General features: G+C 44.3%; 1 protein-coding gene and 1 non-coding gene across 2 annotated transcripts in view; one reads left to right on the plus strand and one right to left on the minus strand.

Annotated features, from left to right (window-relative positions):
* LOC126095472 (ATP-dependent Clp protease ATP-binding subunit clpX-like, mitochondrial) overlaps positions 1 to 27514 on the minus strand; it is a 73804-nt gene that overhangs the window by 23275 nt on the left and 23015 nt on the right. Inside the window, exons 3-5 of the mRNA XM_049910261.1 lie at positions 13045 to 13335; positions 7974 to 8116; positions 7562 to 7748 (exon numbers count right to left, since the gene is read on the minus strand). Coding sequence (XP_049766218.1) covers positions 7562 to 7748; positions 7974 to 8116; positions 13045 to 13335 — 621 coding nt within the window. The remainder of the gene's footprint in view (positions 1 to 7561; positions 7749 to 7973; positions 8117 to 13044; positions 13336 to 27514) is intronic.
* Trnal-caa (transfer RNA leucine (anticodon CAA)) lies at positions 10274 to 10348 on the plus strand. The gene has a single exon. It is a non-coding gene; the product is annotated as a tRNA-Leu (tRNA).

The raw sequence follows: 27514 nt of genomic DNA on the forward strand, positions 1-27514 counted from the left end.
TACAAAAACTCACTGGACTCTAGTGTCCTGACTGATGCCAAATCAATCAGGATAGTACATACTTTGCCAGCTTTTGAAAAGGGCTATCTGTAAAACTCACGTGTGACAAAAAAATCTAATGATTTTCGACTTGCCCTGGCTTGATAAAAATAATAATACTTCTGTGCTACAAAATACAATAATTCATGCTTTAAACAGGATACTTCAATGAAATTACATCTACTTACATCATAGGCCAATGACTCTTAGATGAACATAACAATCAAGAAGAAATCCATGTCAAACAGCAGCAGGCATGATGAATATTGGTTTGGAGCATACATAAGAGAACTTTCTTGAGAAATTACGTAGATATGCGATACTTGAAAAAGGCCTTACACAATAAAACTTGTTTAATGTAACGCAGGCTAGAAATAATATAATAAACACTGCAAATCACATACTAGTTCAACTTTAAAGTCGTAGTTGTGGCCTTTTTAGCTTCCTGCAAAAAGTCTTGAGAAAATGTTTTGTCATAACAGGGACCACAACTCCTTGTCTCCAAAATAGAAATGGAGTCCAGAGATTCATTGGACATTCACCACCTCATCTGTAGTTTCATTCACCTCCTTGCGTAACACAAGGGTAACCTTTCCAAGAAAAAATGATCTTGCATTTTGTATAACCTGAGATCATTCACTATGTTCAAAGTCTGAATGCAAATAACTAGCTCATTATCACTTCTTTGATTTTGAATCAAGTTGTAAGCAACTTCAAGTAATGAGGAGCTTTTGAAAATTTTGGGCTTCACATACTTGCTGAACAGCTGCTTTAGTGAGTCCATTAGCAGTTCTAATAAAAAGTGCACTTATCGGGAAGAAGTCTGAAGAACAACATTCAATTTGTCAAATACAGAAATAGTCACATGAAGGAAAGTGCAAAAGGCCTTGTTCAAGTTTGAGGACAGGAACATAAGCAATTTTTCCTCATATGTTGTACAAGAAGTCTTACTTTTTGGGGTGGGTTTGTCATGTTTGGAAGAATATACTATTCTTTTAGGGGCACGTGCAGTAGCAGAATCAAGAATCCTCTTCTTCTGATATTCTTTGGATCCACTTTGTTGAACTCTAGGTACTCTGAAAGATGCCAAGCTTGCAGAAATATTTTGGACACATAATATTAATTCCTCCCTGAAGAAAGAAAAGAAGTGGATCCCACAGGACCAGTAGTCTATCCAAACACCTGCCTAAAAAGATAACCACCTAGTACATATATGCTTCAGAATTTTCTTTGCGCCTTTATGGTGCAAGTTCTGTAATTTCTGAAGGTGTTCTCTTCTTTTCACACTCCTCTGTAAGAAATAAAATATATCAACAAGGATCTCATCCACTTTAAGTGGTAACCTTCCAGCAACTTTTTCAGATGCTAGATTAATGAAGTGGCAAATGCAGCCTATGATGGCAATACCTGGTTGAACTACTTTCAGAACTGCTGAAACCCCACTTTTGCATCTTATCATAACAGGAGCATTGTCAGAGCAGAAAGCCATACAGTCTTCAATTGGTATGTTATGAGAAATCAGATGCAATAACATCAGGTTACCTATGTTTCACCCTATCGAGCCCCCATCTAACGTTGGTACAGATACACTCCTGGAAATTGAAATAAGAACACCGTGAATTCATTGTCCCAGGAAGGGGAAACTTTATTGACACATTCCTGGGGTCAGATACATCACATGATCACACTGACAGAACCACAGGCACATAGACACAGGCACCAGAGCATGCACAATGTCGGCACTAGTACAGTGTATATCCACCTTTCGCAGCAATGCAGGCTGCTATTCTCCCATGGAGACGATCGTAGAGATGCTGGATGTAGTCCTGTGGAATGGCTTGCCATGCCATTTCCACCTGGCGCCTCAGTTGGACCAGCGTTCGTGCTGGACGTGCAGACCGCGTGAGACGACGCTTCATCCAGTTCCAAACATGCTCAATGGGGGACAGATCCGGAGATCTTGCTGGCCAGGGTAGTTGACTTACACCTTCTACAGCACGTTGGGTGGCACGGGATACATGCGGACGTGCATTGTCCTGTTGGAACAGCAAGTTCCCTTGCCAGTCTAGGAATGGTAGAACGATGGGTTCGATGACGGTTTGGATGTACCGTGCACTATTCAGTGTCCCCTCGACGATCACCAGTGGTGTACGGCCAGTGTAGGAGATCGCTCCCCACACCATGATGCCGGGTGTTGGCCTTGTGTGCCTCGGTCGTATGCAGTCCTGATTGTGGCGCTCACCTGCACGGCGCCAAACACGCATACGACCATCATCGGCACCAAGGCAGAAGCGACTCTCATCGCTGAAGACGACACGTCTCCATTCGTCCCTCCATTCACGCCTGTCGCGACACCACTGGAGGCGGGCTGCACGATGTTGGGGCGTGAGCGGAAGACGGCCTAACGGTGTGCGGGACCGTAGCCCAGCTTCATGGATACGGTTGCGAATGGTCCTCGCCGATACCCCAGGAGCAACAGTGTCCCTAATTTGCTGGGAAGTGGCGGTGCGGTCCCCTACGGCACTGCGTAGGATCCTACTGTCTTGGCGTGCGTCCGTGCGTCGCTGCGGTCCGGTCTCAGGTCGACGGGCACGTGCACCTTCCGCCGACCACTGGCGACAACATCGATGTACTGTGGAGACCTCACGCCCCACGTGTTGAGCAATTCGGCGGTACGTCCACCCGGCCTCCCGCATGCCCACTATACGCCCTCGCTCAAAGTCCGTCAACTGCACATACGGTTCACGTCCACGCTGTCGCGGCATGCTACCAGTGTTGAAGACTGCGATGGAGCTCCGTATGCCACGGCAAACTGGCTGACACTGACGGCGGCGGTGCACAAATGCTGCGCAGCTAGCGCCATTTGACGGCCAACACCGCGGTTCCTGGTGTGTCCGCTGTGCCGTGCGTGTGATCATTGCTTGTACAGCCCTCTCGCAGTGTCCGGAGCAAGTATGGTGGGTCTGACACACCGGTGTCAATGTGTTCTTTTTTCCATTTCCAGGAGTGTAGTTCACTACTTTTTCCCATGGAATAATACAACAACAGGATACAACTTGGCATTTGTACTGTTCCTTCCATCCGTTCCCAAAGAAAATGGTCTGACCTGAAGACGCTTAACAACTTCAGATGATACATTTTTTGCCATTTTTGTGTGACCGCAGCTACATTTCTTTGCAACTTCTGATGTGGGAAACATCATCTTAAATAAATCACCAGCATGATCAGCCACACTTAAGGGCACATTGTTCTCCACCAAAAAGTAAACAGCCACTCGGTCCTAATTACATCACTGTCAATATTTCCAGACTTGGCTAAAAAGGTGTTGATTTTCCTGTTATTTTCCTTCGATTTGGTGCAATATTAATATCACATCCAGATACCGTGCAAGAGGGAACTTTTTCTCCCTTTCTTGATTATAGTATGCAAGGAAAATCAACAGAACGTGATTCTTTAAATGTTTGATGTACTGTTTCTTTTTGGATCTATTAATGAATCCTACAATAGGAATAAAGCTTATGAAAATGTACAAGAACAAATGTCTTAATATGTACTGAAGTATCTAAAGGAATCTGGATCACTGAATGTCACATAAAAATATAACAAACACCCAAGGCAGTCAGACACTTCACTGAAACATGTCAAGCACACAAAGTCTTAAACCATAAAATGAACATGACACGAACCTCATAACAAAGAATATGCACACACACACACACACACACACACACACACACACACACACACACACACACACACACACACACACGTGGAACAAATGTAATTAGTTCACACTTGGTCAAAAAATAAGGGTTAAATCACAACAAGCGAACGGAGCAGAACAAAGAACTTGCAGAGCAGTGCCTGTCGACACGTAAGATTTGCACAGAAGAACTGTTATCCCAGCTTTAAATCCAATTTCAATGATCACACAAACATCACATGGTTAAAATACCAACCATATCAAAGAATCAAAGAATGAGTCATTGATTAATACAGGTTTGCCTTTGACCCACGTAAACAATCAAAATTGTATGGAAGTGGGGTGACTATCGAATGTTAACATTTCAAATTTTTGTGCACGAAGTTGTGAAATGTCACTGTCCATCCATAAAACTATAAAATGCCACAATTATCGTAAATTATACGGATACACCATAATAGTTGAGTACTGGCTACGATTCCTAATTTGTCAAACTACAGATGCAACTAGTTATGTTTAACTATGTTTTCCCTTCCTTTCAATCTCAAATATCTTATATAAACCATAAAAATGCCTATTATTGACCTCCACCTCCACCTCTTCCTCCCTCTTCACTCCACCTCCGTGAAGCCTCATTATTCATTCATTTTATTTTCAATAAACTGGGTTTCACCCCTCCCCCCCACCCCCCACCCCCCCACACACACACACACCTGAAAACTAATAGATTATATTTGATGCCACTTCCTTATACACAAATATCCCGCACGTCCAGGGCCTCGCTGCGATGGAGCACTTCCTTTCACGCCGATCACCTGCCACCCTACCTAAAACCTCTTTCCTCATTACCTTAGCCAGCTTCATCCTGACCCACAACTTCTTCACTTTTGAAGACCAGACATACCAACAATTAAAGGGAACAGCCATGGGTACCAGGATGACCCCCTCGTACGCCAACCTATTCATGGGTCGCTTAGAGGAAGCCTTCTTGGTTACCCAGGCCTGCCAACCCAAAGTTTGGTACAGATTTATTGATGACATCTTCATGATCTGGACTCACAGTGAAGAAGAACTCCAGAATTTCCTCTCCAACCTCAACTCCTTTGGTTCCATCAGATTCACCTGGTCCTACTCCAAATCCCATGCCACTTTCCTTGATGTTGACCTTCACCTGTCCAATGGCCAGCTTCACACGTCCGTCCACATCAAACCCACCAACAAGCAACAGTACCTCCATTACGACAGCTGCTACCCATTCCACATCAAACGGTCCCTTCCCTACAGCCTAGGTCTTCGTGGCAAACAAATCTGCTCCAGTCCGGAATCCCTGAAGCATTACACCAACAATCTGACAACAGCTTTCGCATCCCGCAACTACCCTCCCGACCTGGTACAGAAGCAAATAACCAGAGCCACTTCCCCATCCTCTCAAACCCAGAACCTCCCACAGAAGAACCACAAAAGTGCCCCACTTGTGACAGGATACTTTCCGGGACTGGATCAGATTCTGAATGTGGCTCTCCAGCAGCGATACGACTTCCTCAAATCCTGCCCTGAAATGAGATCCATCCTTCATGAAATCCTCCCCACTCTACCAAGAGTGTCTTTCCGCCGTCCACCTAACCTTCGTAACCTCTTAGTTCATCCCTATGAAATCCCCAAACCACCTTCCCTACCCTCTGGCTCCTACCCTTGTAACCGCCCCCGGTGTAAAACCTGTCCCATGCACCCTCCCACCACCACCTACTCCAGTCCTGTAACCCGGAAGGTGTACACAATCAAAGGCAGAGCCACGTGTGAAAGCACCCATGTGATCTACCAACTGACCTGCCTACACTGTGATGCATTCTATGTGGGAATGACCAGCAACAAACTGTCCATTCACATGAATGGACACAGGCAGACAGTGTTTGTTGGTAATGAGGATCACCCTGTGGCTAAACATGCCTTGGTGCACGGCCAGCACATCTTGGCGCAGTGTTACACCGTCCAGGTTATCTGGTTACTTCCCACTAACACCAACCTATCCGAACTCCGGAGATGGGAACTTGCTCTTCAATATATCCTCTCTTCCCGTTATCCACCAGGCCTCAATCTCCGCTAATTTCAAGTTGCCGCCAATCATACCTCACCTGTCATTCAACAACATCTTTGCCTCTGCACTTCTGCCTCGACTGACATCTCTGCCCAAACTCTTTGTCTTTAAATATGTCTGCTTGTGTCTGTGTATGTGTGGATGGATGTGTGTGTGTGTGTGTGTGTGTGTGTGTGTGTGTGTGCGCGCGCGAGTGTGTACCCGTCCTTTTTTTTTCCCCCTAAGGTGGGTCTTTCCGCTCCCGGAACTGGAGTGACTCCTTGCCCTCTCCCTTTCGTCTTTCCCTCTCCTTCCCTCTTTCCTGGTGGGGCGGCGGTTTGTTGGGAGAGCTTGAATTTTGTGTGTGTGTTTGTGTTCGTTTGTGTGTCTGTCGGCCTGCCAGCGCTTTCATTTGGTGGGTCGCATCATCTTTGTTTTTAGGTATATTTTTCCTACGTGGAATGTTTCCTTCTATTATAACCATATATATATATATATATATGGCCTTTACAAATGTCTGCTTGTGTCTGTGTATGTGTGGATGGATATATGTGTGTGTGTGCGCGAGTGTATACCTGTCCTTTTTTCCCCCTAAGGTAAGTCTTTCCGCTCCCGGGATTGGAATGACTCCTTACCCTCTCCCTTAAAACCCATATCCTTTTGTCTTTCCTTCTCCTTCCCTCTTTCCTGACGAGGCAACCGTTGGTTGCGAAAGCTAGAATTTTGTGTGTATGTTTGTGTGTCTATCGACCTGCCAGCGCTTTTGTTCGGTAAGTCTCATCATCTTTCTTTTTGAATATATATATATATATATATATATATATATATATATATATATATATATATATATATATATAGAATAATAGAAGGAAACATTCCACGTAGGAGGGATATACCTGAAAACAAGGATGATGTGACTTGCCAAGTGGGGGTGCTGGCGGGTCGACGGACGCACGGGCGAGCACAGGCATGCACATGGGGTTCAGGCTTTCGCAGCGGACTGTTGCCTCATCGGGGGGATGGGGGGGAGAGGGGGGGACGAGGGAATGTGGGTTTTGGGGGAGAGGGTGGGGAGTCGTTCCAGTCCCGGGAGCGGAAAGACTTGCCTTGGGGGGAGGGAGGGACGGGTGTACACCCGCACACGCACACATGTCCATCCACACATATACAGACACAAGCAGACATATTTAAAGACTGCTGGTCTTTAAATATGTCTGCTTGTGTCTGTATATGTGTGGATGGATGTGTGTGTGTGTGTGTGCGCGCACGAGTGTATACCCGTCCCTTTTTCCGCTCCCGGGATTGGAATGACTCCTTACCCTCTCCCTTAAAACCCACACCCTTTCGTCTTTCCCTCTCCTTCCCTCTTTCCTGATGAGGCAACAGTTTGTTGCGAAAGCTTGAATTGTGTGTGTATGTCGACCTGCCAGCACTTTCATTTGGTAAGTCACATCATCTTTGTTTTTAGGTGTATATATATATATATATATATATATAACATTCCACGAAGGAAAAATATACCTATATATATATATATATATACACTCACAGCACCAATACTTGTTTAATTCCTGTAAATTTATACCATCCCTTCTGTATTAGGTGCATTCTAAGAAAAGTATTATTTAAATTATTTTGCTAATTATAAAGAAATCTAACAGCCTATTTTTTGTTTCATTACCATTTCTCTTACAAGACACCATTACAGATTTCTTTAGTTTTAAGAACATTGCCTAATTACATACCTCTGTGTGTGAACGACTGCTGTGGCACTTGCTGCTGTTGTTGCTGCTGCTGTTGCTGATTTTGTTGCACCTGCTGAGTCAGCGGTATGTTGTTGTAAATCCTCTTGTAGTGGTTATACACAGCCACAGAGAGAACTTTCTTTGCATCCTCTTGGCCTACCACATGCTTGTTGAGATAGTCATAGATCTAAAAACAACTGTCAATTAGTAAAGTTACATGCATGTTGCATAGGCATAGGAGTTTCTAGAAATCTGAATCAATATAACAGAAACTGACCAATGTATGTGTGTGAAGCTGTTTCGTAAAGAACACCACATCAAGGCACATAAATATTTATCTCTGCCGAAAAAGAAATGCATATTGGAGCTAGAAAGATCACAACAGAATCAATACTGTTCCAGCTTTATATACCTTCTTTGGCGTGGGAGGCGGTCTCCTGAAAAATCCATTTTTATATTCTTCACGATTTTCCTTCAGAGTTTTCTTTGATTCTACTTCTGACAAAATAACAAAGAAGTGATGACATTTTTCACATTTCACGAATCTTGTTGAGGCTGTTGGGAACACAAACAAAACCCTTTCATTATCTGGCTCTTTTATTCATCTACAGTGTTGTAAATATGCATGATTAACTACTGAAAATCTAAATAATGAAAATATAAAACTATAATATTAAATTGATGTTCTTATTAATTCCATATCTGGGCTAAATAATGAAGACGAGTAGTAAGATGTTAAGAGATACGCCCCTTGAACGTGAAGAAATAGTTTAAATGAAAAATATCTTAATAACCTATTTTGTAACTGGAATATGTTTGTTTCTATATTACAAGTGACCATGACGATTGCGTTTTTCACTTACAATTCATGATTTGAAGAATTGAATCAGTTCATGTTGCTAATTTTCAGCTTTCTAGGAAGTTCAGTTTGCCTCATAAAATAAAGTACTTATCACGCATTTGATTGCATTTTTTGTTGTTTAAGATTTGTAATGTACTGTCTGCAGTTTAGAAGAATGCACCAAGACAGGAATGTGGCAGTGGCTGTTGGTGTACCCTATGAGATGCTCTAGAAAGAACAGTACATCCCATACTAAAAACCTTTTCATTAATGCAATTGCATCAACTTTAAAACTCTGATGGACATGAAGAGGTTTGAGCTGTATAACATTGTTACATTCAATCCTGGATTTTCCATTGTTTGAGCCATATAAATATATTAAGTCATCTCATCTCTTCAGTGCACTGATACTTCTGAAATAAAAGTGGTCAAATTTTGTCGATAGTTTATTAACACCAGTACTGTGGATGCAAGCTGTTTATTCAACATGATGTACCTTTTCTTTGTCCACTTAAAACATTGCCAATGGTAGGTTTTTCTCATCTGTTTCTGCTTACTATGTTAATATGATGCGCTCTCCTATGCTCATGTGCAATATGCATTAATATAGTTTGACTGAGTACAGTATAATTAACTTTTATTCTATTACTATGCAGATGGAAACAATACATAAAAGTAAAGAAAAGCAACCACTCACCTACCATTTAATTGTGTGTGCCACACACACACACACACACACACACACACACACACACATAATGACACAAAAACTTACACAAGAAAAGGGCAGTAGCTCAAAAGCTTCTTTAATTGAACACTCTCTAACAGATAGAAATGCATTCACCACTGGTTTTTCACATATCTATAAGGCACATCAGTAAACTATACGTGAGTGCCCAGAATGAGATTTTCACTCTGCAGCGGAGTGTGCGCTGATATGAAACTTCCTGGCAGATTAAAACTGTGTGCCCGACCGAGACTCGAACTCGGGACCTTTGTCTTTCGCGGGCAAGTGCTCTACCAACTGAGCTACCGAAGCACGACTCACGCCCGGTACTCACAGCTTTACTTCTGCCAGTACCTCGTCTCCTACCTTCCAAACTTTACAGAAGCTCTCCTGCGAACCTTGCAGAACTAGCACTCCTGAAAGAAAGGATATTGCGGAGACATGGCTTAGCCACAGCCTGGGGGATGTTTCCAGAATGAGATTTTCACTCTGCAGCGGAGTGTGCGCTGATATGAAACTTCCTGGCAGATTAAAACTGTGTGCCCGACCGAGACTCGAACTCGGGACCTGTGCCTTTCGCGGGCAAGTGCTCTACCAACTGAGCTACCGAAGCACGACTCACGCCCGGTACTCACAGCTTTACTTCTGCCAGTACCTCGTCTCCTACCTTCCAAACTTTACAGAAGCTCTCCTGCGAACCTTGCAGAACTAGCACTCCTGAAAGAAAGGATATTGCGGAGACATGGCTTAGCCACAGCCTGGGGGATGTTTCCAGAATGAGATTTTCACTCTGCAGCGGAGTGTGCGCTGATATGAAACTTCCTGGCAGATTAAAACTGTGTGCCCGACCGAGACTCGAACTCGGGACCACTTGCCCGCGAAAGGCAAAGGTCCCGAGTTCGAGTCTCGGTCGGGCACACAGTTTTAATCTGCCAGGAAGTTTCATATCAGCGCACACTCCGCTGCAGAGTGAAAATCTCATTCTGGAAACATCCCCCAGGCTGTGGCTAAGCCATGTCTCCGCAATATCCTTTCTTTCAGGAGTGCTAGTTCTGCAAGGTTCGCAGGAGAGCTTCTGTAAAGTTTGGAAGGTAGGAGACGAGGTACTGGCAGAAGTAAAGCTGTGAGTACCGGGCGTGAGTCGTGCTTCGGTAGCTCAGTTGGTAGAGCACTTGCCCGCAAAAGGCAAAGGTCCCGAGTTCGAGTCTCGGTCGGGCACACAGTTTTAATCTGCCAGGAAGTTTTATACGTGAGTGGTTGCTGGTTTCTTTTTCTCTCTATTCTAATTTCTGTTCTGTTCTTTGTTTGAAATTGTGGTCCAAAAGAAGCCGAATTTCCAATGCTGCATCATCAATGAAATGCTAAAAGACATGGGCAAGAGCCCATTCAACTATCTCCACATATTTGTCATTCCAATGCTACTGTTGGTGTATGGGCACAAATAAAACAATACAGTGCTGTAGAACAATGAAACATGATTGTGCAGAAAAATTATTTCTACACGTTTTTGTGCTAGGAGTGCAAAAGAACAAGATTTGAAATCAGAAGCTGGCAGCAATGTCACTGAAGTTATTCATTACAATTACCACAACAAATTCAAGAATTTGACTCATCATCATCATCATCATCATCATCATCATCATCATCATCATCATCATCATCGTGAGTGTCTTTGTCACTCTGGTAACCATTAACATGCTGATAGATTTTTTAGTCACTCACTGACATACCCAAACAAAAATGAAAATACTTAACAACGAAAACAAAAACCAAGTTTTCTACAGTATAACAGAAACAGTTTTCAGTGTGAACTTTAAAAAATGAGTAATATACTAAAGTATACTTGTATACTGCACCTGATGGTGATTTCTTTCAGATTTTTTCAAGTCTGTTTATATACATAAGCAGGGAGGGAGGGATGGAGGGAGAAGGGGAGAGAGGAAGAGAGAGAGAGAGAGAGAGAGAGAGAGAGAGAGAGAGAGAGAGAGAGAGAGGAGGGGAGAAGGAATCAATTCAGGACATGCATTTGGAAATGGTGTGTGTTTGGGAATGGTAGTAAGGAGAGTAAGGAGAGGGATGGGGGCTTACAGGTAAGAACTGTCAGAAAGTGATTACATATATGTATGTATACCAGCTAACACTGAGAGGTCCTCCAGCTGTGCTACTGACTTTATGAAACCATCTGCAACTATTCACACTGGTGGGCCTCATTTGCAAGTAATCACCGCAAAAAAAAATTCAGAATTTCACATGATGCTCTACAGTTTTAAGGAAGAAATGTCATACACTTTGATTCCACAGGGTGATGGTTACAATACAGGTAACATATGCATGAGACTTTGGGTTCGAATCTCATCAAGTGCTTTGAAATTTTTTTATTTTTAAATCTTTATCAAGATGACTGATCATTAGTTTTACTTAATTAATTAGTTTTACTTAATTAGTTTTACTTAATTAATTATTTTTACTTAATTAATTAGTTTTACTTAATTAATTAGTTTTACTTAATTAATTAGTTTTACTTAATTAATTAGTTTTACTTAATTAATTAGTTTTACTTAATTAATTAGTTTTATTTATTTCTATTCCTTTGTTACAAATTTTTATTACCATATTAACTTTCTCAGTTGCTCTCATTTTTTCTTATTGTAGTTCTTTTTCCACTTGTAATCTTTGTGCATGTGATTTTAATCATTTCTATGTATTAACATTGATTTATTCATTAGTTCTATTCCCAGTCTTTTTTATTTCATTTTACTTACAATTCCTTTTTTCATTCAAATCTTCAACTGCATTATTTTTCACATAAAATAAGAACTTATGTTTTACATGTTTGTACAACAGTTACGACCCAAGAAAAATTACATCTTCTACTGAAAATTACATTTCTAACCCTATTCCACAATCAATATAAATTGAATATTTCAGCTTTCATTTTCTAACTGACAGATCAGTATTTTCAAATGTTTAAATATTATGATAGGTAAATAAAAATAATTAAAATCAAATGCACGAAGATTGCAACTGGAAAAAGAATAATGAAAAAAAGGGAGCAACTGAGAAAGGTAATATTGTGATTAAAATGCTATGACAAAGGAAAAGAAATTAAAAATTACAATGAACCCAATTAATTGCATAAAATATGGATCAAAGCCACTCTGATAAAGATTTGAAAATAAAAAAATTTGTAGCACTTCAATTCGAACCCACCCTCCAGCATCTGAGGCCCATACTATAACCATTATGCTACGTAACCAATATGTATTATGTCTCTTATTCGGAACTTTAGAGCAACATGCAAAATTCCAAAACTTTTTTCATCAATTACTTGCAAACGAGGGCTCACTACAGTTAACAATTACAGGGTGTGATACCTGGGACCTTAACCTACATCATCTTATATATGGTTTCAAAAAGGCGATCCCACTGCTGGGTACCTATCCTCTTAGGTGCATTCTTGGCTTAAAGTCTAGTTTTTTTAATAATGTCATGTGTATTCTTGTTAAATCAACAATCTTTGTAAGTGAGAGTTCTCTTGTAATGCTTAGTGGTGATGATGCTGTTTATTTATAATACTTTCAAACTATTTTCTGCATGGGGGCACGGTAACTATGATGCAGAAGTATTCTGTGCATGGTGAGTGCCTGATGTCATATTAATATGTCCTTCTGAGATCTTCGTACATAATTTCAAATGTTCCACTTCTTTGTCTCTACATACAGGACACAATACATGAAGTCTGAAAGCCTGCCTGAAAATAAATTCGTATAACATGCGTTACTAAGTGAGATTAAAGATCAAATTTTATTAGATAATTTTTTCAAACAACCTCCAGCTATTTTCTTTCTAGTGGCAAAACGGCTTTTCTGATGCACATTTATATACTGAGAAATGAAAGGCTCAAAGAATGCTTACAGACAAAAGTCTCGACATGTGTGCAAGGATCTCCACACTTGGGGCAAGTGAGCTGCCCACCATCCTTTCCCTTTCCAGAACCTTGTCCAGTAGTTGAAGGTGGTGGCTGTGGCGGTGATTGTTTGGTGGGGCCACTCCCAGCACCAGGTCCTATAGTTGTATCACCACTACCAGGTCCAGAGGAGGATGACGACGACTGAGGGGATGTCATCAGATTGCGGCTCAGTACTGGATGAGGCAAGGCTGCCGCTGATGAACACAGCCATCGTTGGAGGCGACACTGGGTAGACCCTGAAAACAAAGAAAAATTTGTTAAGGTTCTAGCTTATATGTTACACATTCCATCATCTTGGAAACACACATATTCTATGGAATATCCTAACTTTAAGTCCCACACCAAATTTAACTACAATGCTTAGTTTATGATTGCCTCTCATTCGCTGAGCTCAATTGGTAATATACCTTCATCAATCAGTTCCAACCCAAAAACAGCTGAGGGAGCATCTATCATTAGCTTTTCTCTATGCATTTCGCACTTTCTCAACTTCCTCCAAATCTCCTGGGTACAAAGTCAATACATCTCGAATAGTACTTGACCTGAGTCCCATGGCAGTCATGTTCTGAAGGAAGACCACCAATAACCATTCCCTTCTCTCTCTCATCCAGCACAGAAATGCTCTCCTACTCTCATACTTGTCTGTGGAATGTATGTGGCATCAGCTCTGACACTTCAACAAGCAAAACTATTTGATGTATTGCATCCTTAACTTCTATCTAAAATACACAATGACAAATATGCTAGTCCTCTCATTGCGGCAGGCTTCAAGGTGCTGACTGGATATATGTCACTTTGGTAGTATTGTGCCACAACCAATATACTTGGTATGGCTGAATAAAAAAAGATTCCATCACAGTTGATGCAACAGTCTCACAAAAGCAGGTCAACCAGGTGGGTCAGGTGATTACATTAGCCAGTAACCTGCTAATACATCAAGTACTGTCACCATGGCATTGGGCAGCTACAACATAGCCTGGCCCAGCAAGGAGACCAGGGTCGTAATATCATTGATGCAGCATACAAGCTGACCCACTGTGGCATGTGTGACTTGAATGCAACGCATTCAAAATATGGTTCTGTTGTGTCTTAAGTAACAGAAATCCATGCCTAGACAAAACATGGACAGGCCAAGCCCATATAAATACTACTAATTTTGAGACAGAAGTATAAAGTCCGACAGCCTCCAGCTTTGGAGGAGATCCAGCTGGGCCTGCTGCTGCTGGCGGCTGAGGCCTTGCTGTTCACGCAGCGTCCAATGCTCTTGACTTAGCACTCTCCAACTGGTGTGCCTGCTGAAGGTATATTTCATCCACTGCTGGCCTACAGCCCTGGTCATCTACAGTTCGAGCCTGGGGCTATGCAGCTGCTTAGCTGCCACCACTTGTGCAGGCACACTCTTGGCTGTCCACCTCTGCTTGCAGGGGCAGACACTGTTGCTGAGAGCCACTACCATCTCGCTGGATCCACTGCATTGTTTGACATGACCCAGGGCACTCTGGCCCAAACTGCAGGTCTTTCTCTAGTCTGTGTGGCTGCCAATGTTAAATGCCACCTGCTGCTGGAGTCCAAGGAAGAGGTATTCTCACAGGGTCTTCACATCAAACCAATAAGTGCTTATCAATATTTTTATTCTGACAGTTGTCATCCCTTCCATGTCAAAGACATCCTTCCCTATAGCCTCGGTTTCAATGGTTAACTTGTCTACTCTAACACAATATCCCTTGACACATGTTTTAGTAACTACTTCCAGGATTTCCTCTCTAGCAAATCACCAAATCTTGAATGTCACAACAGAGTACTTGTCAGAGCTGCATATTTTTCAAGCAAAACCCTGACGCGAGATTCTCTCTGCCCGACATGCTCAAGCCCATGATCTACTGTCGTCTTTCATTGCCCTCCCAACTGGCACAAGCCCTTGTTTATCTGTATGGCACACACAAAGTACTATTTCTAGGCAAAGGTCCCTACACTTGCTGCCATGGTAAAAATTGTACCAGGCAGCAACTTCTACCATCTACAATAACTTCATCACAGTCAAAATGAGTAACAAAATTGCAGGCAGAATAAAAACTATTCTAGTCTACCGCCTCAGGTTTAGTGCACAGCTTTTTATAAGGGTATGATTACCACCAAATTGGTAATATATTGTATGGATACATGGAACTGTCAACTTCGAGGATGTCCAATACCCAGTTGCAGAGTGTGCTATTAGTATGACTTGAGACCTGAGTGCCTATTATAGGACATGCGCCATTAATTTTTTATTATTAGTAATTTTATGCGACTTGTACCTCTCCCATCATCCCCTTGCCCATTCCAAATGTCACCATCCTTTTCCTTCAAGATATGATCTCTGGCTCTCAAAGTTAGAAATGCTATGATCTATTTTAGGTATTTCTATTGGCAATACTGGGTGCTGATCCTCCTCCTGTTAAGTACTGATGAGCCTTTCTGTCACTCATTTTAATAAATTTATGAGTCTAATAGGCACACTTTTCATGTTTTTTATCAACACAAGGCAAATTTGTTTTGCTATACACCCTCAAGGAAGTATTTTATATCATTGCCTGTTAATTTCCTTGCATTACATTAGCAACTGCAGCTTGGTCATCTATATTAATATAACTTTAATGTAGACACTGAATGAAATTCACCATATTGCAGTTGATATGGAAGCATGAAGAACTGGCAGATATTTGACAAAAGACAATACCACTTTTGCAAACTTACTTCCTTGCTTGGAGCAGCTTTCTAACACAATAAGACATTATCTGATGACTGACTCTCTCCACTGATTTAGGTTTCACAATTTAGAGATGCTCTTCCTCTTATTACCTATTTAATTCAAGTATTTTCCCACTTTTCTGCACCCAGTACCCATCACTACTCGCTGAAGTGCTACTGCAATATAGGTGGAGAGCCTCTGCAATGCTGTTCGAGTTTAAGTGGATTGCGGCATGAATCAGTATTTAGATTGAGGAGGGAGGCATGTTAGGGTAGTCTGTGCAACTGTTCAAAGCCACTGTACCACAATGGTTAGTGCATCTGCTTAGTGAGTAGGAGACCTGGGTTCAAATTCCAGCCTTGGTACACATTTTCATTTGTCACTTCAGCCAACATATATGAATGCATTTTTTTGCTAAGCAGACCATTTTCCTCAAGATGTCTTTTCATAATATTTCACAAATTCTCGTAGGGATTTAAGTCTGGTGAATTACCAGGCCACGGAAGCACATTAATGTTGTCTTCCATGAACATCATCTACTGCTTTAGAAGTGTGACATGGGACGAGACCTTGCTGATACGTTCCTCCATCATCTGAAAAGGTCTACAGGACCGGGCGTAATTCTGCGCCAATGAATTTCCATGTATTTGGTTGAATTGTTCATGGCACCAACTGTAACTACAATCTGATCCACGAACGATGGCGGTTGGCGCATATCGAGGCAAGGACAGAAATTGCGTTGTTGATGATTCCAAGCAACAGTTGCCGTACGCGCATGCGCCTGCTTTCCGCTTGAAGAAAGCATACCACCTGATAATTAAGTCTCTCACTTGCTTATGCAGACTATATCACATACCACCAAACTCAGCCTCAACAACTCGCAACAAATGGAATAAAAGTTCACTACAAACTCAGCCTCGACAACTCGCAACAAATGGAATAAAAGTTCACTAAACAACTCGCTACTATAACGTTTAATGCTCGCATTAGCTACAGCATTCAGAGCAGAGCACTCAGAACATTTCTGAATGCTTATTGGTTGTCAGAGAATGCATGATGTAGGTGCATAGAACGAGTCTAAACTATACCGCCATTGTTTGTAACTCCAACTATAGTGCCCCAGAGCCATTTGCAGTGAAGGAACCCCCAAAACATTTTTTGGGAGGGTATTTTACAGTCTGTACAAGATGATCAGATCTCACACTCTAACTGATGCTTTGCCTTACAACCCTTGCTCTGTATCCTTGAACAATAAAATGTGACTCATCACTAAAAAATATGTAGTTCCAGTCAATGGAGGTCCGAGATTTATGTATTTTGGCACATGCCAACCGTTTTCCTTCATGGCAGCTGTTAAAAACTGTTTCTTTATTGGCTTTCGTGTCTTCCACCATCAATCCAGAAGCCTACGCCATACCGCTGAAGAGTCAATTTCAACCACAGTAGCCAATGAATTTCTCTGAAGGACCTTATTTCTTTTACGAGGATGAATACTGCATGTTAGTAGCATCTGGTCAGTTATAGGGGTGGTTTTTTTTGTTTTTCGTCCAAATCAGGCGTTTCTCTTTGGAGACAATGGGGCAGTATCACTACATGTCGTAATAAGCCTTGAAACACTATTTCCTCATACTAACAACACAGGCACAGTCTCTTGTAGTCACAGATGTTTGCTGATGTAGAGCAACTATTTTTGCCCATTTCTTAAGTAAAATGTCTAGCTTAATACAGAAACAAAGTGTTCCTGTCGAGAACACAGAAACTATACATGCTGCTGCCACACGTACAAGAACTCAATTGAACTGGAGGGTATCTAAAGCTGTTGTTTATAGTCATGACAACAGTAGTCCATCGAACGTCCAACAATTGGGCGCATAAAATTGGTTACAGCTATCCACCTTCAATTCCTTGTAAAATATGAGATTGTCCACAGTAATTTGCACACTATAGTATATAATGTAATAAACGTACCTACAAAAGACAGTAAAACGCTGACGCAGTGATCAAAATGCAGTTGACAGAAATATTGTATTGATTCATTGATATAAAGTATTGCGTCAATTTAAAATGGAAGCCCCGGAATAGGTCTTTGTATAAATAAAGCTCTATAAGAAGTGGCTGGTTGCTGTATTTCTTCAGTAATGTAACAGTCAAGGAGTCCAACCACTATTATCACGGAAAAATTGTTAATAAGCAATATGCTTCTTTATTAGAAATTTGTCACGTGATTAAGTGTGTTACGGAGCGTACAGTTTGAAACAGTGGATAGTACAGTATACTATAATATACTATACTATAGTAGAACAAAGTAAAGTGGAGTACAGAAATCGAACGACGGCGGTTTGCGAAGTCTGTAATTCCATGAAAGAATGGAACGTTTCTGTTGTGCCTTCGTAGTTGATAAGCTTGATTATTCCAGGACCACATAGAATTCCAGTAACATACGGAGTACAGTTCGTTGCTGACATACGTCTGAGTTGGTCAGTACGTCGACTGCGAGCGAAAAATCGACAAAACCCGAATTCCATACTGTTATTGAATATTCTCATTTGAAGTCGCAGAAATCAGAGCAGAATTGAATGAAGTTCATGTGGGCCCTGCACCATCATTGAAGACAATTTACTTTTGGATCAATGAATTTAAACGTGGTTCGCCAAGCACCGAAGAAGAAGCGCGCTCCACCCGTCCAACTGAGATACACAAAAAGGAAACTAAGATATGATATGATACAATGCAGGACTGTCGAATAAAAATTCGTGAGATTGCTGAGAGGTATCTCAACTGAGAGAGTGCATAATATCGAGCGTGGAGCACTGGCTACGAAGAGGCTGTATGCGAGGCGGGAGCCGCGATTTCTACCTATCGACCAAAGGCGACTCCAGCACAACGTTTCAGTACCATGTCTGGCGATGTTTCGATCTTAATCCGCATGTGTTTCAGTGCCGATTTGTGACAGCTGATGAAACATGGATCCATCATTACACACCATAATCAAAACAATGGACCAACGCTGGGGAAATGGACTGAAAAAGGCAAAGACAATTTTGTCAGCAGGTAAGGCGATAACCACTGTTTCTGAGATTCCCAAGCTACACTGAAGAACCAAAGAAACTGGTACACCTGCCTAATATCGTGCAGGGCCCCGCGAACACGCAGAAGTGCCGCAACACGACATGGCATGGACTCGGCTAATGTCTGAAGTAGTGCTGGAGAGAACTGACAGCATGAACCCTGCAGGGTTGCCCATAAACCCGTAAGAGTACGAGAGGGTGGAGACCTCTTCTGAACAGCACGTTGCAAGGCATCCCAGAGATGCTCAACAATGTTCATGTCTGGGGAGTTTGGTGGCCAGCGGAAGTCCTTATACTCAGAAGAGTGTTCCTGGAGCCCTCACCAGCTTCAACAGTCTCTTGCTAACATGCAGGGTCCACGGATTCATGCAGTTGTCTCCATAGCCATACACGTCCATCCGCTCAATACAATTTGAAATGAGAGTCGTCTGACCAGGCAAAATATTTCCAGTCATCAATAGTCCAATGACGGTGTTGACGGGCCCAGGGGAGGCGTAAAGCTTCGAGGCAGCTCCGAAAGCCCATATCGATGATGTTTCGTTGAATGGTTCGCACGCTGACGTTGATGGCACAGCACTGAAAACTGCAGCAAATTGCGGAAGGGTTGCACTTCTGTGATGCTGAACGATTCTCTTCAGTCGTCATAGGTCTCGGTCTTGCAGGATCTTTTTCCGACAGCAGCGATGTCGGAGATTTGATGTTTTACCGGATTCCTGATATTCACGGTGCACTCGTGAAATGGTCGTACGGGAAAATCCTCACTTCACTGCTACCTTGGAGATGCTGTGTCCCATCGCTCGTGCGCCGACAGCAACACAAAGTTCAAACTCATTTAACTTGATAACCTGCCATTGTAGCAGCAGTAACTGATCTAAGAACTGTGTCAGACACTTATTGTCTCATATAGGCCTTGCCGACCGCAGCGCCGTATTCTGCCTATTTACATATCTCTGTATTTGATTACGCATGCCTGCAGCCTATACCAGTTTCTTTTGCGCTTCAGGGTATAATTCTCATAAATTATATGAAAAAAGGCAGAGCCACTGGACCCTATTATGCTCCACTGCTGGATCGTTTGAAACTTGCGTTGGCTGAAGACAAACTAAGGCTGGCACGCAAAAAAAGTGCTCTTCCGCGAGGATAATCACCAACCCATGCCTGCGGCGTTACCTAATGGTTACTGTTGGTGTAGTTGCTCTTCAACAGCAATCCATATAAGCAAACCAGCTGCGTGTCTACATGCGGTTACTCGGACTGTATGTACCTGGGATATGCGCTGCTGTGTTTAAAAATGTAGTCGTAGGGTCGAGTTGTGAACATCTGCTTTCACACCCCACAGCTAACTTTCTGCAAATAATAATCTTTAGTTGTGATCGTGCAGTCAAATACTCTATGGATTGGCTAGGATCGCGAATTACTAAAACACACGGAAATATAAAAGATAAATCACTAATTTAATAAAAAAGGGTTCTATTCTAATGTCTGCAATTGATGCTGACAGCAGAGAATCATGTAGAATAATGTTTATTCAAGAAAGGACGTTGCAAATAAACAAACGGTCAGTGGTCCTTCGACATTCAAGAAAAATACAGAAAGAAAATACCCTTATCAAATGCAATAATATTACACTGAGAGCGTTACGAGAATGGTAGCAAAAATTGCCAAACCAAATACTCACCAAAGACTCACAAAAACTATGTCCATTTCGTGATTAGGATACACGAAAGATTCTCCAGCTCAAAATAGTTAAGAGTTCAACATGATGATTCACAAATAAATACATTCAATTCGAAGAATACTAACATGCTCTGTTTGTGTTGTATTGTAGTGGCCATTTACTGCCCAGAATCAAACACCTCCACGATCAAATCACGCACATTACCGTGTAGGCAGGTCTGCCTTCTTCCAGAAATCTTGTGAAATCGCAGAATTGCTCCCTTAAGCTAGTCACTCGGAAAGTCCCAGTCTCCACTTGATTCCCATAGTGTTCCGCTACTGTCTGTTTCATTGACTGAAGGCCGTCCCCACCACAAACACACTGTCCTTAAACTCTACTGATACGATCCGATTCATTTTGACCACTTACGTGCTCTAAACTAATATATTAAAATAACATAAAGTAAGAACTGTTACGAACATTCTGTCACAGATGATTTACAACAATTACAAACAAAGGTTTGTCCATAAATACGAGTGTTGTCCAGAAGGCAAGTTCCGATCGGTCGCTAAATGGAAACCATAGTGAAAATCAGAAACATTTTATTTGCAAGAGTTAGCTACACTTTCCAGATGCTTCTCTACTTAGCCTCCGCTCCGACTTAGACATTTGTCGGAGTGTTATACCAAATTTCCAACACCATCGTCATAGAAGGCAGCCGCCTGTGCTTTCCAATAATTCTCTACGCTGGTCTATAGCGCGTAGTCTGCGCCCAAGTGTTCTCTTCGTATCCAGCGTTTCATGTGAACAGAGATGATACTCAGGACGGGCCAATTAGGGCTGCGTCTTGTGTGATCGAACACTTCCCATCGAAAAGGCTGCGGAAGCATCTTCACTGCCCCTGCAGAGTGCGACTGAGAATTGCCATGAAGAAGAAAGTGCGTGGCAGTTGTATTAGGTGGGCTGCATTCATCAAGGCAAAGCCTCTCAGTGGGCCCTGCTACTTGGCGAGAGACATTGTTGTTCTAGGCACCTTTACTCGCTCACAGTGCACTCGCAACTGAAAAGAGAGTCTTGATGCGATCGACAGTCATACTAGACACACTACCCAACAAATCTGTGCAAAGCTTCATCAGGTTTTCACTGTGGTGTCCATTTCGCGACCGATCGGAACTTACTTTCTGGACAACCCTCGTAAATAAGTCAGTGCTTTTGTGCAGGTGCACTTGTGATAAATGGCAACAGAACTGTCGTTATACATTATTTAAACAATTGGTTGGTTGGTTGGTTGTTTGAGGTTAAAGGGACCAAACAGCAAGGTCATCAGTCCCTTGTTTCAAATAGACTCCATTCTGCTAACGGGACATCTCAGAAAAGGCAGAACAATAAAACGGAAAAAGGGGAAACGTAAAAGGGCAGTCACGTTGTCATTAGTAAAAACAAATGAGGGAAGTTGGCAAGAGAACGAACCCAACACTATGCTGAAGCAGCATAGGCAAGACCACCTGTGACGTAAAAGGTACAACCGCTATAATGCAGAAAGTACGTATGGGAATAGAAAAACTAACCAAGCCTTAAAAAGAAGGGGTAAAAACAGAGTAAAAGGGAAAGAAAAGAGGATTCCAGTCAGGGAGGTGAATCGGGAATCTCTGAACACTGCCTACAGTGGGAGACACCCAAACACTCACCGCCCTGCCCCAACACCAGAGGGAGATTAAAAACTTTAAAACTGAGAATAAAAACCACTCTCCCGGAGGAAACCTAGAACCAGAGATACCATCCGGGAATCGTCAGTCAACATCAAAGGTAAAGTGTGGGGGAGTCTGTACTTAGCACGCAGAGCCAAAAGAAGGGGGCATTCAACCAAAATGTGGGCCACTGACTGGAAGGCTCCACAACCACATAGCGGGGGTGGCTCATCACGCAAAAGGAAACCATGGGTCAGCCTGGTATGGCCAATGCGGAGACGACACAGTGTGGTCGAGTCCTTGCGGGAGAGGCGAAAGGAAGAACGCCATGGGCCTGGATTCACCTTAATGGCACGAAGTTTATTAGACAGTGGAGTAGCCTCCCAAGAACTGGCCCATGACTGTGCAAAGTGGGATTTGATGTGAAGCCGTAAATCCGCTGCAGGAGGGGTTACAGAAAACGGGGGGTAAGTAACTGCTCCCCCAGCCAAACGATCAGCGAGCTCATTACCCGGGATACCCACATGGCCCGGGACCCATAGGAAGTCAATGGAACAAGCAGCACGGTGAAGATCAGCGAGATGGTCATGGATGGCAGAGACCAAGGGATGGCGCGAAAAACACCAGTCAATAGCAAGAAGGCCACTCATCGAGTCCGTACATAACAAAACGCGGTTGTGTTGGGATTGTTTAATAAAGGTAAGGGCCCGGGAAATTGCCATCAATTCCGCAGTAAACACCCCACATGAGGGTGGCAGCAGATGATTTTCCGTTCCAACAAGGGACGTGAAGGCATACCCAACATGATCAGCAGATTTAGAGCCATCAGTGTAAAAAAAAACAGCATCCCGAAACTCCCATAAAATTTGGCGGAAAAAGGAACGGAACACCACCGGGGGGATGGAATCTTTCGGACCGCGGCGGAGATCCATCCGAATTCGAGGCCGAGGAACTAACCAAGGAGGGGTGGAGGGGAGGGAGCGAGGAAAACAGGACAAAGAAGGAAGCCGAAAATCACAGTTAAGAGACGCAAGGCGCAGCCCAACCGGTAAACCCGCCCGAGGGCGGGAGTCAGGCGGGCGACGTCCATGGTCTGGAAAGAGGATAGAATAGGAAGGATGAGCGGGAGAAGAACGGATAGTAAGGGCATAAGACACCAGAAGCTGGGACCGCCGAACAGAAAGGGGGGGGGGGATCCCAGCTTCAACCAGGAGACTATCAACAGGGCTAGTAGGGAAGGCACCGGTGGCCAAACGAATACCACGATGGTGGACCGGATCCAGCACGTGCAGCGTGGAAGGAGCAGCTGAACCATAAACTTGACAACCATAGTCCAAACGTGACAGAACTAGAGCACGATAAAGACGGAGGAGGAGGGAACGGTCCGCACCCCAAGAGGAGTGGGCAAGGAAGCGAAGGACATTGAGTTTACGGAAACATCCTACCTTCAGGAGTCTGATATGGGGCAGCCAAGTGAGCTTGTTGTCGAAAAGAAGACCTAGGAAACGAAACTGTGGAACCACAGGCAATCTTTGTGCAGCGAGATAGAGCTCTGGATCAGGGTGGACCGTAGTACGGCGACAGAAGTGGACCACCCGCGATTTTAAAGGAGAGAATTGAAACCCGTGTGAGAGGGTCCATGCAGAGGCACGCCGTATAGCCACCTGGAGCTGCCGTTCTGCAGATGGCATCGAGGAGGAACTAACCCAAATGCAGAAATCATCCACATACAGGGCAGGGGCGACCAAGGGACCGACAGAGGCCACAAGTCCATCGATAGCAATGAGGAAAAGAAGGACACTCAAGACAGAACCCTGTGGAATGCCTGTCTCCTGGGTCCGTGGAGAACTAAAAGCAGTACCAACTTTAACTCTGAATGACCGATGGATCAGGAACTGGCGGATAAAAATCGGGAGTGGGCCCCGAAGACCCCACTGATGAAGGGTTAGTAAGATGTAACGGCGCCAGGCCGTGTCATAGGCCTTGCGAAGGTCAAAAAACACTGCAACCAAATGGCGGCGCTGGGAAAAGGCCTGCCGAACTGCGGATTCCAAGCGAAGTAAGTGATCGATTGGAGATCGTCCCTCTCGAAAGCCACACTGGTAAGGGGACAATAGATCCCGAGATTCGAGGACCCAAGTGAGCCGACGGGCTACCAGCCGTTCAAGTAACTTACAACCAACATTGGTCAAACTAATTGGCCGATAACTGTCAACAGATAGGGGGTTCCGACCAGGCTTAAAGACAGGAACCCACAATGCTATCCCTCCACTGAGAAGGGAAGTCACCCTGGAGCCAGATACGGTTGAACACCCGAAGAAGATGGTGCCGTTGTGGAGCACTGAGATGTTGAAGCAGCTGGTTATGAATGGAATCTGGGCCAGGGGCCGTATCATGAGAAGAAGATAGAGCAGAAAGAAATTCCCATTCAGTGAAAGGTTCGTTGTAAGATTCTGACTCACAAGTGGTGAAACATAAGGTGACAGCTTCAGCCTGCTGTTTTTGATGAAGGAAAGCAGCTGGATAGGAGGCCGACGCTGATGCCACTGCAAAATGGGTCGCAAGATGTTCTGCGAGAACTAATGGGTCCGTACAAATGCCATCTGGGAGGTGAAGGCCTGGGAGGGTGGACTGCCGATGGCAACCTTGAAGAGAGCGAAGTGTAGCCCATACCCGCGACAGAGGGACAGTGGAACCAAGGGAAGAAACGAATCGGTCCCAACATATCCGCTTGCTCTGTTTGATTAAATAACGGGCTTTAGCGCGAAGGCGCTTAAAGGTAGAAAGGCTGGCTACAGATGGGTGCCTCTTGAAGTGTTGCAAAGCTCGACGGCGATCACGGATGGCAATGGCAATGGCAATGGCCGTACTCCACCACGGGACTTGCCGACGACGAAATTGTCCAGATGAGCGCGGGACAGCAAGGGTAGCAGCGCGAACAATCGCGTCAGACACGTCACGTAGGACGTCATCAATACAACCCGACAAAGAGGGAGAAAACTCGACCTGTGCAGTGTATAGAGGCCAATCGGCGCGGTGAAAAGACCAACGAGGTAACCTGTCCATCGGGGAGCGGGAAGGGAGCGTGATAATCAACGGGAAATGGTCACTATCACAAAGGTCGTCGTGTGGCGACCAGTGTAATGAAGGGAGGAGAGAGGGAGAAGAAAGAGAAAGATCAATGGCAGAAAAGGTACCATGACCAGCACTGAAATGAGTAGGGGAGCCATCATTAAGAAGGCACAGGTCGTGGTCTGCAATAAATTGGTCTATAAGAAGACCTCGTCTAGATGGAAAGGCACTGCCCCACAAAGGATGATGAGCATTAAAATCCCCAAGGAGGAGGAAGGGAGGAGGAAGTTGCTGAAGAAGGGTGGTTAAGGCAGCAGGTGTAAGAGTCCTGTCAGGAGGGAGATAAAGATTGCATACTGTGACTGCAGAGTCTAAGTGGACCCTAACAGCAACCGCTTCCAATGTAGTTTGGAGAGGAATCCACGTGCTAGCAATGTCTGTACGGACCAACGTACAAACGCCACCAGAAGCCTGCAAGGGTCCGACCCAATTTCGACAGAAAACACGGAACCCACGGAGGGTCGGTGAGTGAGCATCAGTAAAATGAGATTCCTGGAGAACCACACAAGCTGCTGAGTAGGACGAAAGAAGGGATTTCAATTCCGGAAGGTGACGATAATAGCCATTACAATTCCATTGGAGAACCACAGAACGATGGTTTAAATGAGGGCTGAACACGCTAAATCCAGTCATACCGCCGGGTCCTCACCCGTCCCCGACAAGGAGGGGGCGACATCCATAAACGACAGGTCAGAATCCGGTTGTGAAGTCGGGGGGAAGGGACCTCCGGTGACACCAGAGGCTCTTTGTCCCGGGACTTATGTTTCTTCTTCTTTTCAGGCTGAGATCGAGGAGGGCTGTGTGGCATAATGGAGCCAGCTGCAGCAAGATCAGGAACAGAAAGAGACCGGGCGACCTGGGGGCCGATAGACCGCGGCTCTCGCGGTCGCCGCGCTGCAGCAGACCTTTGACCTGGAAGGTGCCGGGAAGGGGCATCCCGGGAGAGGCGCCATTGACCGGCAGACGCCGAAGGAGTGGGACACTTCTCCGGCTGGGGAGGGGGAGCAGCGCCCAGAGGAGAAGGTGTGGGAGCCGCAGGGGAGGGGGGAAGGAGAGGGGTCCGGGATGGGGGTAAGGAAGGGGGAGGAAGGGATGAAGATGTAACCAAGGCGTAACTAGATGTCATGGACACAGGGTGCAATCGTGCATATTTCTTACGGGCCTCTGTGTAGCTTAAACGATCAAGGGACTTATACTCCTGTATCTTTTTTTCTTTCTTATAGACTGGGCAATCTGCTGAACGTGGAGAATGACTACCATGACAATTTACAGATACAGGAGGGGGAACACAGGGACTCCCCTCATGGAGTGGCCGTCCACAGTCACCACAGAGAGGGTCCTGGGAACAGCGCGAAGACATGTGGCCAAAACGCAAGCACTTAAAACACCGCATAGGAGGTGGGATGTACGGCTTCTCATCACAACGATAGACCATAATCTTAACTTTCTCAGGAAGGGTATCCCCTTCAAAGGCCAGGATAAAGGCACCAGTATCAATACGATTATCTTTAGGACCCTTCTGAACACGCCGAACAAAGTGAACACCCCGCCGTCCGAGATTGTCCTGAAGTTCCTCATCAGTTTGAAGGATGAGGTCTCTGTGAAAAATCACACCTTGTACCATATTTAGAGACTGGTGAGGGGTAATGGACACGGGAATTTTGCCAAGATGGGTACAGGCACGAAGGGCCGCAGATTGGGCAGCCGAAGCAGTTTTTATCAGCAACGAACCCGACCGCATCTTGCTCAGGGAGTCCGCTTCGCCGAACTTGTCTTCAATGTGTTCCACAAAGAATAAAGGTTTGACACTGGTGAAAGTATCTCCATCAGTCCTGGTGCAGACTAGATAACGGGGGAAAGGTTTTGCCCCTAGACGACGGGCCTGACCCTCCTCCCAGGGGGTAGCCACGGAAGGGAAGGCCGAAGGGGCAAGAGAAGCAGCACTTGAGGAATCAGTACCACGCAGAGAGACGGTCGCAGAAGAGCGGCCAGAGTTTTGGACCCGTATGCGTTTCATCTGCATAGCGTCCGCCCTGATACCACCCACTCCGATCAGGGGCTCTCCTCACGGGCGCCACCCAGCCACAGCAAGGGCCGTCTGGCACGGCGGCCATTGCCGGGAGTTCTGATGCTCCAGGATGA

Source organism: Schistocerca cancellata, chromosome 8, assembly GCF_023864275.1.
Source record: "Schistocerca cancellata isolate TAMUIC-IGC-003103 chromosome 8, iqSchCanc2.1, whole genome shotgun sequence".
Lineage (NCBI taxonomy): Eukaryota > Metazoa > Arthropoda > Insecta > Orthoptera > Acrididae > Schistocerca > Schistocerca cancellata.